Source organism: Saccostrea cucullata, unplaced genomic scaffold, assembly GCF_032062105.1.
Source record: "Saccostrea cucullata isolate Sc308-1 unplaced genomic scaffold, CSIRO_AGI_Scuc_v1 ctg33, whole genome shotgun sequence".
NCBI classification, from domain to species: domain Eukaryota; kingdom Metazoa; phylum Mollusca; class Bivalvia; order Ostreida; family Ostreidae; genus Saccostrea; species Saccostrea cuccullata.
The window spans coordinates 310,844-331,006 of NW_026936019.1; the positions used below are offsets into that span (position 1 = coordinate 310,844).

Below are 20,163 nucleotides of genomic sequence, written 5' to 3' on the forward strand. Positions count from 1 at the left end.
GAACAGGATTTTAGAAAAATAACTTTTCTGTAAATTTTGAAAATTGAGAAACATCTGTCTCTGAGCGGGGGCCTTATACGCCCTCTTTCTTTATGCCGCGTTGAACGTTTAAGGTTTAACGAGACACGTGAGCTCGCCAGGGAGAGGCGGGGAAAGTGTTAGAGAAAGCTTTTTGCATCCTCCAGGGCTTCCGAGGCAGTTTCTTGTGTATAAATATAGTAGATTCTGACCATAATATCCTAAACTGAGAACAAATAGTGTCAAAATTGCAATTGGTTTTATATATACAGTTTATACATGCTATATGCAATTTCAAAGAATTGTGGTCCCCCGTTTCGGTGTCTTAGTGTGTAAGATGCTTTTATATGTAGCAAGTTGGATAAAATGAATTTTCTAAAAATAGATCAACCTTCATGTCAAGGTCATGGATACAAACAACATAGTATATTTAGAAAGGTCTTGTCACAGTTAGGTAATATGCATGTGTAATATGAAAGTCCTATCTTTTCTCTTTCAAAAGGTATGATCAATTTTAAAGTTCATGTTATTTTTTTTTTAAACGTTGGCCAAACTTTTTGTGTTTGTCCCCTGCTTTCGCGAAAGAGAGGCATTAAATCTCATTCTTCTGTCCGTTTTTCAGACTGTCAATCTGTCCGTCTGTCACAAAAACTTTAACTTTGGTAGCATCAGAGATAAGGCTTTCATATCATATATGTGTATTGCTGTGACAATTTAAGACCTTTCTAAATACTATACACTATGATTTGTAATACCTCGTGACCCTAAAGTTTGACAGACTTCTCAAAAATTAATGTTATTTTTTCCTATAACTTTTGGTTGATAGGAGATACGGCTTTCATATTTGAATTGTGACAAGATACTAGTATTTCCAAGCATGTTATGATTTTTGGCCCCTTGAACTTCATGATTGACTTAATTTAAAAAATCAACTTTGGTTCTAACTAATGAATGACATATGATAGGACTAAGGGCGTTCATATTTGACACAATATGCCAAAAATAATACATCTCACCCACAAATACACCGAAAGCGGGGGACCACAATTCTTTGATTTTGCTTGTTTATCCTCAAAGCCAATCCGTTTTGTCCCCGCTTTCGCGATTTCAAGAGAGGAGACATCGAGTTTCATTCGTCTGTTAGTCTGTCACAAAAAACATTAACCTTGGTCTTAAGTTTTGAGTGAGAAGAGATGGGGCTTTCATGTTATACAAGTATATTACCTGTGACAAGGCCCTTCGAAATATATTGTGACATAGGACCCCGCGACCTTCACCTTCAGGTTTGAACTACTTTTCATGATTTAAAAATTTCTTAAAATTGGTCACAAGTTTTGAAAAGAGGAGATATACGGCCTTTTAATTAAACATGTACTTGACTGTGAAAAAACCTTTCTAAATAGGCTATATGATTTTTTACCTTGTGACCTAGAAGTTTGACCTAAAGTTCTTTTGATTGAGAAGAGACGAGACCTTTATATTACAAATGTGCGTTACCTGTGACAAGATCTTTCTGAGCATGCTATGATTTTTTAACCCTTTCCCTTCATGTCTGACCTAATTAAAAAAAAATGACAATGGTGATTAATTTTGAATGACATGATATGACGAACATATTTGACACAATACGTAATAAATAATGGCATCCTAACCATCAAGACACCAAAAGCAGCTAGGGGCAACATTCTTTGAATTTCATTGTTTTTTTCTTAATGCAGAATAAATTAATTGTAGTAGAATAGTGAGCTTGAATGCAAGAGTAACATAGGTCAATGTTAGACTTGTCGAAACCTGATCTTACATAAATTGATTTTTTTTGTTTTCTATTGATTATTGCTTCTTAACCTTTCAGAAGAACGTACCGGGAATTTTTTTTAAAGGGGGGGGGCACTTGTGTTTCGACTCAGCTTTCAGATGAAAAAAATAGACGATATTTAAAACCGATATTGTGGATCTAATTTATTTTTCCAGTAATGTGGATTTATCAACATGCCAATCGAGAATTAACTTTGTTTCATTAAATTCCGATTTCAATTTAAACTCATATAAGATAAGTTTTAAATTTTAATGTCGTAATTGTTATTCACACACTCTATAAAATGTACCCTTTGTGAACAAATGATGCTCCTATTTAAGCACCGTTATTTTCTTATGGAACTGCAAACTTTCAGTTCTGATTCTTTTTTCCTGATCATCAAAGAATGTACTCAGTTTTAAGAAGAGTTGCTAGCGCTAGATAAAGAGTTATTTGCTTTTCTTTGAGTTTTACTATCTTTAATGGAGACGTGCTTGGAGTCCCATGAACCTGCTTTGTCTCTGACTCCGTGAGTATTGGCGGTAAATTGCTCGCCACCTTCTCCTGCAGCATGCCATGGACTTTCTTTATCTTGCTTGGCTTCTTCTTGTATGGCTGTACCGGAAGTGTGGGTTTCTTGGTAACCTTATTGAACACTTCCAGAATTGCCGGTCCCTGTTCTTTCTTCCGGTTAAACCCCCTTAATCTGTCGCGTACGTTCGATCCAAATCGCCTCTCTTTCATTTCTCTCAGTGTGTCTGCAGAAAACATGTTGTCTATGTCGGTAAGGTTCACAAAGGACAAGGCATGGTACACTGCAACCTGTAATATTTTAAACAAAACGGCTTCATTACGAGATTATCATTTATAACTAGTAAGCAAAGGCATTGACATTGTAATGATTTTTACTGAACTCCAACAATAACTATTATTCCACCATCTTTTTTGAAAAAAAGATTGAAAAATTAACCTACTGATGAAGGTGTTTCAATTAATTTGGGATGAGGTTTTGGTAACTTGTGTCTAATTTTGCGCTTGTACGACTTTCCCAAAATATTACTAGTCTGCAGCCTGACTTCAGTTTTGGAATCTTCCTTTGGTTCCTCCTCTCGTGGGATGATTGGTTCGTATTGTGAAAGTAGCTTTTCCAGGCCTTCCTCTCTGATTCTCTGAATTGCAAGATTCCAACGGGGAAAGGTTCCGTTATTGAGGACACGAAACGTTCTGGCAGAAGCGACTCGCCGGATGTCTTTAGGGATACGAAAGCCTTCCGTGGATTGTTTCTTGGGTCTTTTATCAAGCGGACTCCAAATTTCACCAAATGTTCCAATGTACACACCACTCAAGGTCCAGACCCTCACTGAACAGTCTGAGCTCGCCGTCACGATGACTGATCTATCGTCTACATATTCTACACTGTTGATCGCTTTGGTATGTGCCCTGTAAATACAAATTTAATAAAAATAAAAAAAATTCTAGTTGAAAACTGAATTTCGGAAATTGTTGACAGTAAATTCGGTTGTTATCTTTGTGCTGCTTTTGTGCAACCTAATTTCAAACACTGCATGGTGACAGTTGGCATTTCGATTTTCTAAACTGGTATACTGTATACATTCTTTTGTTTAACCTCTGTCACAGTCAATACCTACCTGTAGGAGTTGACTAGCAATGGCCATTTTAAGGTTTTCTTGGGCTCTGTAATCATAGGTGGTGGACGTGTCCCAATGTTATGTGGCTTCATTCCTTTGGAGATAAAGTACTTGGGCATATCCTTTCCTCGCCATTCGAATCTAAGATATGTAAAGGTGTTCAACAGCCATTGCCACCGAGCAAGGCGCTCTTTACTAGTGTGTCTGTTAGAAACGCAGAATTCGGAGATGTCCCATGTTTTGATGTAGCCCAAAGTGTCTCCTGTGAAAAGGAAGTTGTTCTTTTCATCTGTAGCAAGTGCGTGCACACTTTCTCCAATATGATGCCCTGCATTAAACTGGCCCAACAAACCTCCTTCGTGATGCACAGACCAAAACCTGATCCAACCTTCTGCTCCACTCGTTACCAGCACGGCCGTATCTTTATTGTTGGCGTCTCTGGATTCCAAAAATATAATTTTTTCAATAGCTGCCTCGTATTTCTTACAAATGTCATCATACTCTTCGCGTTTTGTGTTCTCTGACTTCTTGACAGTTTCATAAGACGACAGCAAAGGATGTTCCACGGGAGACTCGGGAGATCTGGAAAACCTGGACTCAGGGCGTCCCGATGTAGACTCAGTTCTTATGATACCACCTCTTACTTTAGACAATAGTCCTAAACCAGTTCTAATTGTCTTGGTTGTTACAGCAGACTTCCAATCGGCTACGTCCAATGGCTGCATGGCTTCCGATTGCGGTGAATGGATTTCCTCGTTGACAGGTTCTTTGATCTCTTGTTTTTGTTCTTTTTTGTTCATATTTTCCATAATAGGAAGAATTCCCTTATTGACATTAAGGGTGCAGTAAACCTGACCAGTGTCTTTCGCCCATATTATCACATCTCCATCATACGACCCTGTTGCCACCAGATTTGGTTCCATAGAAGCAATACAAAGGATGTCGTCTTTGTGGCGATTCTTCCAGTTTTTGCGATAGTCCTCACTCGCCCCATCTATATAAATATGAACCAGTTGACACCAACCTGTCACATAAATTCTCTGTCTAGTACTGACTAGTCCCGTGATCTCTAATGCTTCAGGGGTTGTAAACTGTTGAAGACAGTTACCATTGTTGAAATTCCATATTTTCACGCTTCCGTCTCTTGCTCCAGTGATTAGTCGTCTGCCAGGTCCGTCAAACGTCATAGCCGTTATTTCTATGGGTATTTCGACGCCCCTTTCAACTCGCTTGTGGGCATTTACGAATTGAATAACTTTCTCTCCAGTATTCAAATCCCATACACTAACTACAGACTCACGACAGCAACTTACCACAAACTTGAACGTTTTGTTGTACATCGCTCCTTGAACTGCCTTCTCGTGAGACGTGATTTCAACACTTTTCTCGTCTTCCAAACTTCTCTCTAACATTGCTAGAGTGTTTGTAGCTAGTACTAACTTTTGTGTCACTGGATTGAAGCACATTGACGAGATGGGAAATGGACCCACTTTTATCACACGTCCGCTGAGCTGCTGAACACAGGTCTGGTCTTTCATATCAAACACACGCACGTTCCTTCCTTTGTCGATGCTCACTATCTGCCCTCTTGAAGAATTGATGACGATGTGTGTCACTGGCTTGCAGTGTCCTTTCAATACAACAACTGGTTTACTGTTGACGTATGGATTCCAGATCCTTATCAGATAGTCCATTCCGCCAGTTGCAATGATGTTATTTTCAGCACAATAGTCAAAGGTCAGTAATCCTTTATTGACTTTGAAGTAGGTGCTGAGTTTCTTCTTGTGGTTATAGTCTCCAATGTACATGGAAGTGTCATTTGACTGACAGCAGGAAGCAAACAGGTCTAGTTCTGGGATATACTTTATATTAGATACCCAGTTGTCGTGAATTTTTCCAATTTTGAATCCCTTGACTCCGAGATGAAATCCCCGCAATACTTCTGGTAAAGAGATTTTCTTATAGGCGGTCTGTTTCCCACCAACAGCTCCAAACAGACCCCCTTTCAATGCACACTCAAAGACTAGGACATAAACTGAGCCCGAGGTGTCTCCCCAGACCATCACTGATTTATTCAGGTCTTTTATATCCGCCCAGTAGTCCATACACGTGATACAGCTATCTATCCCTGTTATGTAGTATCGTTTTTTAAAGAGATTGGCCTGTATATCAAAAACCGAAATATCCCTATCCGTAGACGTTGCAGCTAACATACTGACGTTATATGCACACACAAAGTCAGTAAGCCAAGGTTGTGTGCTTCTATCAACATGAGGGTGAGTCATGTAACTCTTGATTTGCTTCATCTTTGGAGTCCAAAAGGTGACTATTCCTTCCCTGCTTAGCGATACATACCGAGCCGTATAATAATCGAGCGAACATTGGTTAGTGCTTGCTTTTTTGTGAACAGTTGGATAAATTGCCACTCTAACTATGGTCTCCCTATGTCGAGTGTTGATGTCCTTCGTTTCTGGGGGAAATGGTCTGTCGCGCAATCTCTCAATCATAAGAGTTCTCTCTTGATATTCTAATAGATAGTACGTAACATACTCTTCCCAATCTACACGACCGTCACAGTTTGCATCAACTTTCATGAAAAGCAATTCGATCTGATTATTTGTCATCATATAACCCACCGTCTTTTTCAGTGCTATTTTGAATTCATCTATATCGAGACCACCTCTTCCATCTTCCTCTGCAACTTGGAATATTGCCTGTAGCATGGCATACCTTTCGTCGGCAGCCTCTTTTTCTGGATTAAACTCCTGCTGAGCCTTTTCACTTCGACATCTGGAAACCGCTCTTGTGTTGCTGGTGATCTGCGATCTGTCTCCAAATGAAGACGTATTTCTGTAGTCATCATTTGAGTCAGGACCCAATTGATATTTGGAACCATTCTCTCTGAGAGAAGGCCGATGCGTAGCTGTTTCCATTATTTTATCCTACATATATCGTCATTATAATAAGTCATGTAGTAATTTTTCATATTGAAATTGCCGTGTTGACAACATAACGTCGATGACGTCACAAACGGATATTATGGCGTTTTCTAACGTCAAATGTAACGTGACATTAGATCTACAAAGTCAGTACAGAAGATAATGTAACTTTACTAATCTATAGTTATATTTTTGGATGAATTTTAGAAATATTAGTCCTATATGGAGAGGATCAGAAATCTTACCAGGGCCTATATCAAAATTTCATTTTTTTTAATGCATTGTACCATTTAAACATTTTGTAAATACCAATGTTGGGTGCAATTTTTTATCCTAATGAAGAATAATGAAAGAAACAGTCACGAAAATTAAATAGAAACGGCGATCCATCACCACATACTTTTAATGCAAGTCTTGAAACAAACTATAATTAACAAGGACATAAGGGGCCATAATTACACAAAATTAACATGATGTGTGTGGCCTTCTTAGAAACGCCATAACATTGTGGTGAGCGATCAAAATAAAACGAGGGAACGATGATCATAATGTTGAACTGTATGTATAACATTTGTAATTATAAACAAGAACAAAAGATGTAATATTTATCCATTGATAATTTACTGCATATTGCGCTGAAGCATTGCACGAAAGATATTCTTATGTGACACAATTTTATGCTTGCTACTTGCAGTTTGAATTTCCTCTGTCGCTGCATATTTTTACGTGCCTTGTTATTTGCTTTCTACTCATAATAGTTCACAATATAAATTAAACGAATTAGATCACTTTACACGATAGAAATGAGTGGTTTATTATTTTTCATATTGGATGTTATTATTTTTATAGAATATATTTCTCTGTAGTATGGATAAAACTTGAGGTAATGAAATCAAAATTTTGACTTAACTCTGTTCTCACATTATTAACAAAATACGAGCTTGAAGTGGGGTGCCTGAAATTGAGTTAGGTACCTTATCGAAAAATAAGTAGGGGTGCCCCATATATGAAATAAGTGCCTATGGTAGATTACCTGTGTAGTTTCATTGAATCTAGCCCAAACCTCTGTACATAGAGTCCATTCCATACATAATGAAAGAAATATAAAATAAATTCTGCCCACCAATTTCATCTAAACCAAAAAGAATTGGATGATAATATTGAATTTTTTTATTATGGCACCAGCAGTTTCTGATTCTCTTAAAAAAATTCTTGGCATGCCATCAAAAGTAAGGATGTATTAAAAATACAGCATTTGATCTTGAATCTTACTTTATGCTCAATTGCATCATTGACAGAAATAAAGAATGAAATTATTTATTTTGTAATGAAGAATAAGAAAAATAATTCAGACCAAAAAAATAATCAGTAGAGAATCCATACTGGAAAACAGTTACATGACATGTCAGTTTATTAACAATTTTTAATTAATGTACTTGGTCCATACAATGTATGTTACAAGATAATGACACTTTTAATTGTTTTACAGATTATCATGATGCCCAGTAAATAGATTATGAGTGATGATGAATTTCTTAGAAGAAAAATCAGCATTTCCTCGGACAGAGAACTAGACAATCTACATTTAATTCCGAGCCTTGAGAGCTCTCATACCAGCAGACACATGGATTTCCAGAATCAAAGACCTGGCCTCTCAGATCCACCACACCGAAGCTTCCATAGGTCTCAGGATGATTCCATGGGAAGCACCCGCAGGACTTGGACTGAAGAAAGTGAGTACCGTAGAAACCCAGAGGAGTCAGATGAGGTACTGACGCCAGTAAAAAAGTTAAGGTACAAAGATTCAGCAGAACTGATGGAGATGGGTAGCGAGAAACCCCCGAGGGGCCCGGCACGGGAGTACAGTGACCTACATTTGGAGAGTAATTTGAGGACTCCTAGGTATGGAACACATACAAGTTACAGTGACATGATGGACAGTGTTCATGAACAGGACCCATTCCACGGGGACTATAAACCCTCAGGGAAAACCAAAAAGTCAAAGAGCAAAAAACACAAGAAGGATAAGGATAAATCTCAAGAGGAGGATCTAAGTCTCTCTGTGAAAGACCCACTGTCAAAATCCTCCAGAAAACAATCAAAGAAAGGAAGGAAGTCCGAGGTCACTGACAGTACAGGTACCTACACCATTCAGGGAATAACAAACAAATCCTTCAGGGACTCGGGGCCTGTTGCAGATACAAGTTCAGTGAAAAGTAATGGAACATACACACTGAAACAGGAGGATAATGTTGATGGATTGAGGCTGTCTAAGAAAGGTTCAGTTGGATTTTCCAGAAAGAGAAGAACTAGACGATCAACGGTCAAACTGGGGGCATCCAGACTTAATCAGGTACTGTAACATCTAATACATGTAATATGTCATAGATCTCTGTACTTTCTCTGTTACAATATTTGTTTGAAAATGAACCATTGATCTTGCTTTATTTCTTCTGTACAATTATAGAGGTCATTCAGGGAGTTTGTTATGAGGAACAGAATAATGATCAGAGTTCCATTACCAGTAGATGAATTGGAGTAAGTACAGACTTTTTATGTTTATTAAAGGATTTCTTGAATCATGTTTGTGTAAGATTACAGGTTAATTAAACACTTTAGATGTGACATTGTGCGTACTCTACAGCTGAAGGAAAAAAATATATATTGTTTTCTGGTTCTAAATGTTTACTTTATATTTTATAGAACTACTTTACGAAAACAACATACTCATCTTCATAAGCCAACAAAACAGGTTTGGCATATTCAAACCCACACCAAACCAGAGCCTACAGATTCATTTGGATATATTAATTTCCAAGGATATGGAAACGAGATTGAAGCATCTCCCGTAAGCGAAAACATTGTTTTGGCATTTATCACAATATGTCAGTGTTATTAAAAGGTGTAAATTAAATAAAACATAATGGTACACTTATCAATGTTTACTTTCTGTCTGTCTTAATTCAGAGTTCCTGTACCTTCTATAGTACTTTACGCTAAGTCAGAACTGTACAGATGATTTCAGTCTAATGGTGGTCTATTATTAGTTGGAATATTCAGGATAACTAGACTTTATCAATATTTGCATTAGTAATTTATGTTTACCTTTGAAGATAAACATTATCAAAAGGGTATATATGATAAAGATTAAATTAAAATTCAATACATTTTCTGTGCTGAAATTTAAATATCTGAACTATGTTAAATGGCAATCTTTGGCATTTAAGTCATTTAATTTGTGCATGTTAGTTCAGAAGTTAAAGCTTGAGAAAGTTTACTCATGTACTACATGTAGTTGATAGATTATATTATTTTGTTTCTTCTTTACATCACATCAAGGCTGTCATAAATTGAAATCTCCTAATTCAAGTAAAATATTTGTAGCTTTATATTTACATCAATAAAAACAATTCTTTTCCTATGAATATCTTACGCAAATTGGAAACATCTTTTTCCATTAAAAAAGGGGAAATTATATAATGGAAAAATAGCTTTTATTACTGACAAAGTAAAGGATTTATAGGCATAACTGTAATCAAAGGCTTTGTCTATCATCTATTATTCTAAAGATTTTTCTAATTACATGTAATATGTAATTTTTTAAAAAAAAATATATATATATATTATCATAGATATATTTCACATAATCAAACCTATGTTTTGATAAATCATATCAACCATACCTATTGATTGAGTAAAACTATTTCTGAATATACTCCAAAAAATGAAATTATTTATAAATATTTATGAAGTTTATGGCTGAAGTATTATGCAGAATTTAATACCTCTATAAAAATTATTTTTTTAAATTTCAATTGTAGTACCTTCGCTGTGAACCCGACACTAAACCCGAAATTATCTGGGATATGATGATTAACCAGTGGCACCTGGAGCCACCACAGCTGATTATCTCTGTCACAGGTGGTGCCCAGCGATTCGACCTGAAGCGCAGAATGCAAGAGACTTTCAAACGAGGTCTGATGAATGCAGCAACATCAACTTGTAAGTCATCGCTAGTCATAAATTGCCGATGTTGAAAAAATTGTCAACTCAAATACATTACCAGGTATATACAAAAAAAAGCTTGTTCAAATTAGAAAAAAAACACTTTTCTTTTTTAGGTGCTTGGATCGTGACAGGTGGTACTAGAACAGGGGTGATGGAGTTTGTGGGTGATGCAGTCAAAGATCACATCATCACCACCGGGCGTAAAAATGATGTAGTAGTCCTGGGGATAGCTACGTGGGGTTGTGTCGCCAACAGGCAAGCCTTAGATGGAGAGGAGGTAGGAGTTAATGGTGGAGCCTGAAGCCCACAATTTATTATTTGATATATATGTGAAATATTCTGTACACATTTCTTTTCATGGATAATGCAAAAAATAAAATTATTATTTAATTTCTTTTTGATATACAAGTCAGAATATCAATGTTAAATAGTTTAAAGACCCTACAGTGGATAAGGTAAGGTTGTGATGGCAAAATGACCAAACCAATTTTTAATACGTATGTGGAAACATTTCTGTGTTGAACACATTGAACTTATTATAGTAAAGAATTTGCTTAATTATAGTAATACTAATGGAAAAGAGCAGCTAGTTTAATTGTTTATTTTTTAAGTTAATAAAAGGGTTGGAAAGAAAGCACTTGTTTTTGCAGAAAAAAGTTTTGAATTGGCCAAAAGTTTAAGAAATGAGAAGTTTTCATTTCTTTTGGGATATGGTGTTAAGATTTTCAATACAGCCTTCTTAATACATGTATCAACCCACAAAAACTATGATAGAGCATTTCAGAAAAGTGTTCTCTTCATAATATTTAAACATACTATTACAAATGAAAATTAGACCTTGTTTTACTCTGGGTTATGTTCATCAAAAAGGATCCCATAAAAGTGTTTTTTATCTCCTTTTATTTCAAATAGAAAGTTTTGCTTTTGATAGATGTACGAGGGTTGATCCAAAAGTAACGTCACAATGTCCATATCTTTCATATTTGGCATCATATGATACAATATACCAAAAGATGCACAAATACAAATGTAATTAACATTGAAATTTTCATTTAAAGATGTTTATTTGAATTTATTTTATAGATTTTTAAAATTTAGAGCATGGGGGTGTCGCCGCGTCAAAACTGAACATCACATTTTAAAATGTCCTTTTTCTTAGAAAGAAAAAGACAGACACTAAAAAGATTCTAAAAAAGCACCTAATCTCCTATTTTTTTAAAAGACACAATTCATGTCATTTTCTAGTCTTTAATTGGAAATTTAATAATGGCATTGGTATTTGTGATCATAAACATTGTCGTTCTACTCTGTTGCATTCAACAAAGGAATTGTCGAAATGAGAAAAAAACAGCTTGATGAGTTGTAATGCATTTTTGCTTCAAAATATGGGAATCATCACTAGCGACAGTTACATTGATTAATCAGACTCACAGAATAAAGAATGTAAATAAAAGAGACTTCTTTATAGATAGTTTCAGCAATTTTGGGCGGGTGATGGGTCATTGAATGACCAGCAGATGACAAGGAGACTGAAAAATGAAAAAAAAAGTTGTGACATTACTTTTGGATCAACCCTCATAGTTTTCTTTTTGGTTATGGATGGATATTAATGAATTTTAAAGCATACATTGTTTAAAAAAAGTTTGGCTGTTGGAGATTATGTGTTGATTTTGAAATTAAACCCCATAATTTTACTAAAGATAACAAATTTTGTGTGCATATAATTAACAAATTCTGAATAATCTTTTGATGAAATCTATTTAAAAAGTCTTGTTTTGATATCTATTATAAATAATATTAGATATATATAAATGAAACTTATATATAGACATACAAAATTCTATGAGTTGGGAGGTATCACAAGACTTGCAAGAGTAGCATATCCCATTATTATATGATTTCCTAAATTCAGAAAATAATCTCTGTATTAAGTATAAATAAATTTGCAATTCCTACTTTAAATTTAAGTACAATGAAAAAAACTCTTTAATAGGGACTAAAGACTGGCCTTTTCCCAGCTGTATACTCTAAAACAGATGTTATGGAAGCCCGATTGATGAATCCAAAGAACATTCCTTTAGACGAGAATCACTCCCACTTCCTCCTTATAGACGATGGATCGGAGAATAAATTCGGGGCAGAGATTGACTTCAGAACCAGACTGGAGAAGTACATCTCTGAGCAGCATGTGGACCCATATGACAAAGAATCTTGTAAGCGTTGATTGTTAGAACTCTTGCTCAGAATACAGGATTTAGAAAACAAAATTGACTTTAAACCATGTTTATTTTAACAAAAAAAAGTGGTTTTAGTTCCATCTTACTTGAGCACCATTGAAATGTTAACCAAACCTCATAAAAAGTAGTTATTCTTTATGAAGTCCATTACCATACCTTATCTTTAAAAAAAATAATCATAGAACATTTTCTAAATACATGTTTATTTTTAAATTGATACTGGTTACCTATTAAGAGATATGTCTGTTGAAGTATTTTAAGAAAATCATCAATAAACAAAAGTATTTTTGTATTTCAGCTCTAACCATCCCAGTTATTTCTATAATTGTTGAGGGAGGGATAAACTCAATGAAGACGGTGTGGCAGGCTGTAACTAGAGGGATCCCTGTCCTTGTCCTACAGTCATCAGGGAGGGCCGCCGATTATATAGCACACGGCTATAACATAACAGCCAGCAAGCTCAGGTTAATCATAGTGATTATATAGCACACAGTTATAATATAACAGCCAGCAAGCTCAGGTGAATCATAGCAATTATATAGCACACGGTTATAACATAACAGCCAGCAAGCTCAGGTGAATCATAGCGATTATATAGCACACGGTTATAACATAACAGCCAGCAAGCTCAGGTTAATCATTGCAATTATATAGCACACAGTTATAATATAACAGCCAGCAAGCTCAGGTTAATCATAGCGGTTATATAGCACACGGCAATAACATAACAGTTAGCAAGCTCAGGCTAATCATAGTGATTATATAGCACACGACTATAATATAACAGCCAGCAAGCTCAGGTTAATCATAGTGATTATATAGCACACAGCTGTGATAATATAACAGCCAATAAGCTTAAGTTAATCATCATAGCCAAAATTACTGCTAGATGGCTTCAGAGTTTAGCATTTAATCCTACAACATTTAACACTGCTATAAGATTTTAGCCAACAAATGCATTTCAGATTGAAAATAGATAATTTAATTGCTTTTTTGGCATGAGATAATGGTTGAAAGCAAATGGCTGAAATATCAAAGCAATGAAAAACTTTGGTTATAGCTAGTGTGGGTCACCCTTATCCACAAATCTATAGATCCCCATGAACAATTATTTTGTCCTTATATTTATTCAGGGAATCTTCTGAATACTGTAGATTCCTAAATATACGAGGGTTGATCCAAAAGTTCGTGGAATTTCTTCAGATTTTATTTATTTTTCAGTGGAATTGGTTGAAAATTACAAATGAAAATATAGACACTTGATGAATATTTTAAATTAAAAAACATTTTAAATATCTTTGATTGTAACTTTATGGCAGTTGCCATAGAAACGGTTGTTTGGAAATGCGGGGGAGACATCAACGCGTTTATTATCATTTAAATTCTTAATTCATGAAATACGAATTAAACCGCCCTATGTGATATATAAAAGGAAAATTGTTTCATTATTACGATTGCTTGATCTTTTATAAACCTTTGTGTGAGAGTTTTACTGATTTTACTGGATATTTAGTTTATAAGTTGATGATATATTGCTCATCACGTCAAGTCACACGTTTTGTGAAAATCCCGGGATCACTCGATCTTAAACGCGTATATTATTGACGTAGGCTTGGGAAAAATGCATTTAAATACTGGTTTTCCAGTGGCATAAGAAATTTAAGTAAAATAGAACTTCCATGGACGTTGATAAAAGGTGTGGTCGCTTTTTAGAGGCTCTGTTTAAGTACGTATCCCCCCCAGACAAATTAAAAGCGTCAATGGACGTTGTCGGCTGCCGTTCTGATCTTGACATTGCTACTGAAATTGGAACATCATATGGAAAAATGAGTAGTGTTTTGAAATATGAGTGAAAAATGAAGATAAGTTGGTGGGAGAGGATACCCAGGTTTTTCTTGAGAAAAAAAATGGAGAAAAAGACAGCATTTTGTAGAATTACGTATTATAATTGGACATTTGGGGGATGCTTTTATAACGTGACGTGACATATCTAACGACGTTATGTCGAAGTCTCCCCCGCGTTTCCCAACTATCCATTTTCAGAAAGCTCGTGTGACCTTATTGGTGATTGGAAAGTGGTGAAATTTTCCAAAATTGTTGCATTATGACTCTATATTATGAATATGCCTGTTGATTGATTTCATCAAATCACGATAAAATTTTAGAAAGAAATTCCACGAACTTTTGGATAAACCCTCGTACACTTAGAATTAACACTGAAAAGTATTCTGGTCCATCGGCCTTCTGATTACAAAGTATGTATAATTTTTTTCCCCCATTTTACCATTAGTGAAGAGAAAAGCTACTTTCCCAAAGATTTTGATGAAGAAATGGAGAACCTAGCAAACATAATATTTGAATGGAAAGAGAAAGACATGCCAAGAAAACCTGCTTTGATAGCTAACTGTTTAAAACAGCTGAGAGAAGCTCTGGAGAACAGGGAAATGGTGAGTGAAAGGAAGTGCTGATAAATCTGTTCTGATGTGTTTTATTTTCATCAAACTTTTATTGAATTATGTAGATTTCTATGCCCTGTTCACACGAAGAGTTTAATTCGCAAAAAATTAATGCGATGTAAACTAATGCGAATCAAAATAATGCGAATTGAATTGTGTTCACACGACAGCTAATACGAAGTAAACTAATGCGAATTAAAATTCTACTTCTACAGCCAGACTATTATGACGTCATTTGCAAATCACGTCACCTTAGGCAGGAGCAGATACATTTGACATAATGTTACAGTGTCTGTACACACATTTTAGTGATTAACACAATTTTCCTTAGTTTTTCACTCAAAGATAGCACAAATACTTCAAGCTGACCCCGGACATGTGGCATTTGACCTAATTTTGCCATTACGCGTGCCTCAAAATTTAATTTGAATTATCTTCGCTTAGCGTTCACACGGAGCTAATGCGAAGTAATTTGATGCGCAGTAAACTAATTCGAATTAAACAAATTCGCATTAAATTCTCCGTGTGAACGCTAAGCGAAGCTAATTCACAGTAACTTTACTTTTAATTCTAATTAAACACTCCGTGTGAACAGGCCACTAGTGAAAAAAAAAACCAAGACCAAATAAATGATGAACACAGTATCAAATATATACCATTTACTGTAACTTTCCTTAGTTCTGAAACCTTGAAATACAGCATGTTTTATATACTGTAAATCACCATTTATTTATGAGAACTTTATTTTTGCACAATTACGTTAGACGTTGTGCTCATGAAAATTTCATTCTCAGTATATTTGAATTCCTAAAGATTAAAAGGAGTAATAATCATAATTCACGAATATTTTGTCGTGCTAATATTCAAAGAGTCAATGACTATCTCGAGAAAATAAGGTGTGACAAAAATTTTGTGATCTTACAGTACAGTAATTTCTGCAAATGTCTCTCTCTCTAAATTTACTGATTGATTGACTGATACATTGAAATATCTCTTCAGTTGACTGTCTTTGATCTGAATGACTATGAAACAAAAGATTTTGACCGAGCCATCTTGTATGCCCTGTTGAAAGGTGAGTGAATGAAAGTCTGTTTATACGTAAACATATGTACACATGTACTGCTTACACAAAAAAGATTTCAATGTCATAAAAACTTAATTATTTATAATGTTGTAAAGTTCCGAAATAAACTTTTTGTAGCAAACAGATCCAACACCAATGCCCAGCTTAGTTTGGCTTTGGCCTGGAATCGATCAGACATAGCTAAAAATGAGATCTTCACGGCTTCTAACAAGACAAATTACCAGGTAAAGATATTTTATCTGTAATTAAATATGTTTAAAAGAAACTGAAGAAAAATGAGATATTCAGCCTTTACAGGATTTGATCACGTGAACGACCCACTTCAATTCCCATTGAAGTTTATAAAACTTATTTATTTCTTAATTGTAATTTACCAGTATGTCAAATGTTCGAAGAAAAGGAAAGATATAAATTTAAATGAGAGAAACCATCCCTCCATTTACTAATTCACATGTAAAATAAAAACTGTATATGAAAGTGACAATACTGTCAGCCAATATTGACTCAGTTAGAAACAGAAGTTTTGGGTTATTTATGTAAACTCAATTTGATTCTGTGTACATTTTACTAGCCAACAGTGTTGCTGTGAAGTTTTGATTATTAATGCCTACCTTATCTATTTAAGACCTGTATTTGTAACAAGCCATATCTATATAAAACTTTGTAGTTAATATGTTATTTAGATTGAAAAACAATAATTATTCTGTATTTCAGAAGGTATTTCAGAGTTGGTATAATTTTTTTTTTAGTAACATTCACTTTTTCATGGTTTGAATTGAACACGTAAAACAATTCCAGCATTTAAGAAATATTAAGGAAACACATCTCATTTCCTCAGTTTTAAGAAATAACTGCTTGAAGTTTGAGATGATGTGATCCCAATAAAACCCATCCACAGTAACATCAACTTTGTTATTTAACAGAAAAAATCACAAAATTCATGATTTTCTGCAGTGATTATGAATTAGTCACTCAGATTCAATATTTTTTACCATAATATTTTGAACCTTGGGTTCAATATTTTAAAGGGGGGTTCAATATCAGGGGTATTTCATCAGTGATATTTTGAATCCGGTTCAAAATATTGTGGGGTTAAATATATTATATGACACCTCTAGTACTATTATTCTTATAAAAATAACACTGGCAGGTATGTATAATTTCAGAGTAAGTCATCAAAAATGTACAAAGTGAGTCCCTACACTAGCATATTACATGTATTGTCATGTTGTACATAGTCTGACTGTGTACTATAAACCAACTTTAATTCAAAACATCATTTATTTGTGTTTCTTCATTTTGGAATCCATCCGATACTACTACTTCTTGAAACTGAGGCAACAAGAAATATAATGTATTCATGAGTTAAAAAGAATCTTGAAGCGTGCAAATATTGCTTGCTTGAGAATAAAAGTTGGTTTACAGTATTTTATAGACTCATTGCAAACCTTTAGTCCTTATTCCTCATTATTGTATCTCAGTTATAAGATTAAGTGTTTGTAAGATCTGTATTTTCAAGAGGTAGCAGTGACATTCCTCCCAAATAACTGTTAGATGGCTTCTAGTACATGTATTCATGACAAAATCAGAGTAAACTTACTAAAAAAAATTAACACAGTCAACATTCAAGTTTGTTTATATAAATGTCCGTCGGCTAGGTTACCTGGCACAACTTTACAAAATACTGTTAAAACTGAAATTTTAGGGAGGGTTTAATTTTGGCATTTTAAGAAAGGCTTTTGAATATCACTACCATTTTATTGTGTAGGGGTTGTTATAGCCATTTCTCTTAAGGGGGCCGACTATAGTTTCCATTGCGCAATATTTCGCGCATCACAGTAAAATGAAGCGTATTTACTGTTTGAATTCACTTTTTTCCCTTAATTATTAAAATTAAACAAAATTAAGAAATTATAGATATAAAAATGTAATTACAATTTGATATAACTGATTTTTTTAACCGATTTTGCAATTGATAGGTAGGTTGACGTCGTTGCAGTGTGTTTTTGACGTTATGATAATCTGTAGCTCTTAAAGAAAGGAGTAATAAAGATATTATTAAAGAAAAAGTAATAAACTTTCGCTATAGAAATTTGAGAATATCTCCAATATTTTTATTATGTTTTCATGTGAATCCATTGTGTACGTTATATATTGTAATACTCTATAAAAATAGTAAAATTTGCTAATTTTTTGCATTTTGAGATGCCCCCTCTGGTAACAAGACGATAGAATTGTGTGTTTCTTTCATATATTGTATAATATTGTATTACTCATCAAATATTATAGTTTGAACAAAATGTCTATTGTAGTATTTGTATAATTTGCTTTAAAACATTTTTGTTATGTAATCCTTTGTGTTTTTAGTACATTATATGGCATAATAGATTAGGATATTTAAAATCTGTACATTAAGTCACCTGTAACCGTACATTAAGTTGACAAAACTCTCAATTCTTAACTTAATCGACAGCGTTTTGTCAACTTAATGTACAATTAAAGGTAACTTAATGTACAGGTTTTAAATGTTGAAAACAATACATAATTAAGTAGGCAATTAAATTTTTAATTTAATGCACAATCATGCATAAATATCAAACAATTGTACGTGAAATGTTCAACAGTATATCATCTTTGGAAATGACAAATCCAATGCAAAGAAGACACGTGTAAATCCTGATGCTTAGTAACTCTAGAACATCCACATCCAGAAGTTTCTTTATTAAAAAACAAACGTCTCATCCTCTTCACAAAAAATGAATGCTGGACGTGGTAGATCCATTCCATGAATGTTTAGAATATATCCAACAGCAATTTAAATTTAAAAGATAAAGGCTTATTTCCAGATGAAATGATAATCTCACTAGATGCACTGCAGGTGGAATCATTTTTGGGACAGAGATCACAAATTTCATCTTTTCATACACTTGCTATCATCAGAATCCCTCTTATTTCCATGAATTATTCCAATTACTCTCTGCTGCTATTTATTGTTGGTTCAATTGTAGGATCAAACTGTAATACATTTGTGGCCCATTTTTTCTGCTATAAACTGTTTCCTCAAACTTCATACAAGGGGGTCGCCGTAGTTGTTCTCAAAGAATGTTTCGTATCACAGTGTCCCTTAAATCCTGATTGTTGAAAAAGATTTGCAATAGCTTTTGTCAAAACTTGAACACCAACTTCAGAATCTGCAAAACTACAAGCTTCTGCTTGTGTCAACCTACTGTAGAGTATTTACCACTCTTTGGCCCGTATTTTGGAGAAATATGTATTTTTTTTCTCCATCCGATGAGGACATCTTCACTCATGAAGCTTTACATGGGAAGTGGTCAGAAATCAAGTGAGCTAACATCTAAATCTAAATTTACCTGGCACTGTCCATTAAGTTAAACAATACAGCTATTGTTTTCATCCCTCACTCTCTGGACAATCAAGTGTGTTACGTAATCATAGGAAATACATAACCATCACCTGGGACAGTTTATTAAGTTAACAATAGAGAAAATGTTTTAAGTAGGATAAAGTCCTCAAACTGTCCATTCTGTGAGAGAAAAAATAAACAGTTCTTTCTCTCACAGAATAGTTTTCGGACTTTCTCCTTTACTTAAAGTGCTAAAATTGACATTTTCCTATATAATCCTATAGTGAATGTACCTGTATTTTGAGACGGTCCCTCAAAAATACCTGGACGGTAGATTTCCCCCAAACTTTGCATATACACTGAAGTTAATGTAAGTTATATATGGTATAAAAATGAAGAGTTTCGCTATTGTAGTTTTCACACAATAAAACTATAGTCGGCCCCCTTAACATTATAAAACTGCTAAAATTGCTTCTTGCTAAAATATTACATGCAGACTTTTCTAAAAATTATTCAGTAAACTTGCATCTCACAAAAACTCCACTTATATAGTATATATTTTTTCTAAAAAATGCTGTTGCTCAATTAATTAAAATTTATAAAGGAGCAATAC

At 34.4% G+C, this 20,163-nt stretch overlaps 2 protein-coding genes across 3 annotated transcripts in view; one reads left to right on the top strand and one right to left on the bottom strand.

Moving 5' to 3' along the window:
* Positions 1-2,069: 2,069 nt before the first annotated feature.
* Positions 2,070-6,479, bottom strand: LOC134244598 (WD repeat-containing protein on Y chromosome-like). Its single transcript, XM_062726852.1, is given in 4 exon segments — positions 2,070-2,300; positions 2,303-2,635; positions 2,788-3,253; positions 3,463-6,479. Coding segments are annotated over 4 exon segments (3,801 nt in total). The 5' UTR covers positions 6,396-6,479; the 3' UTR covers positions 2,070-2,231.
* Positions 6,480-7,894: 1,415 nt separating this feature from the next.
* LOC134244601 (transient receptor potential cation channel subfamily M member-like 2) overlaps positions 7,895-20,163 on the top strand; it is a 117,597-nt gene continuing 105,328 nt past the window's right edge. For both annotated transcript variants that reach the window (XR_009987254.1, XM_062726855.1), the window contains exons 1-10: positions 7,895-8,754; positions 8,869-8,939; positions 9,105-9,249; positions 10,223-10,403; positions 10,523-10,686; positions 12,403-12,622; positions 12,945-13,110; positions 14,937-15,093; positions 16,102-16,174; positions 16,304-16,410. Coding sequence is in view for 1 of the 2 variants with exons in the window: in XM_062726855.1 (XP_062582839.1) it covers positions 7,918-8,754; positions 8,869-8,939; positions 9,105-9,249; positions 10,223-10,403; positions 10,523-10,686; positions 12,403-12,622; positions 12,945-13,110; positions 14,937-15,093; positions 16,102-16,174; positions 16,304-16,410 (2,121 nt within the window). In the remaining variant the exon portion in view is untranslated. The remainder of the gene's footprint in view (positions 8,755-8,868; positions 8,940-9,104; positions 9,250-10,222; positions 10,404-10,522; positions 10,687-12,402; positions 12,623-12,944; positions 13,111-14,936; positions 15,094-16,101; positions 16,175-16,303; positions 16,411-20,163) is intronic.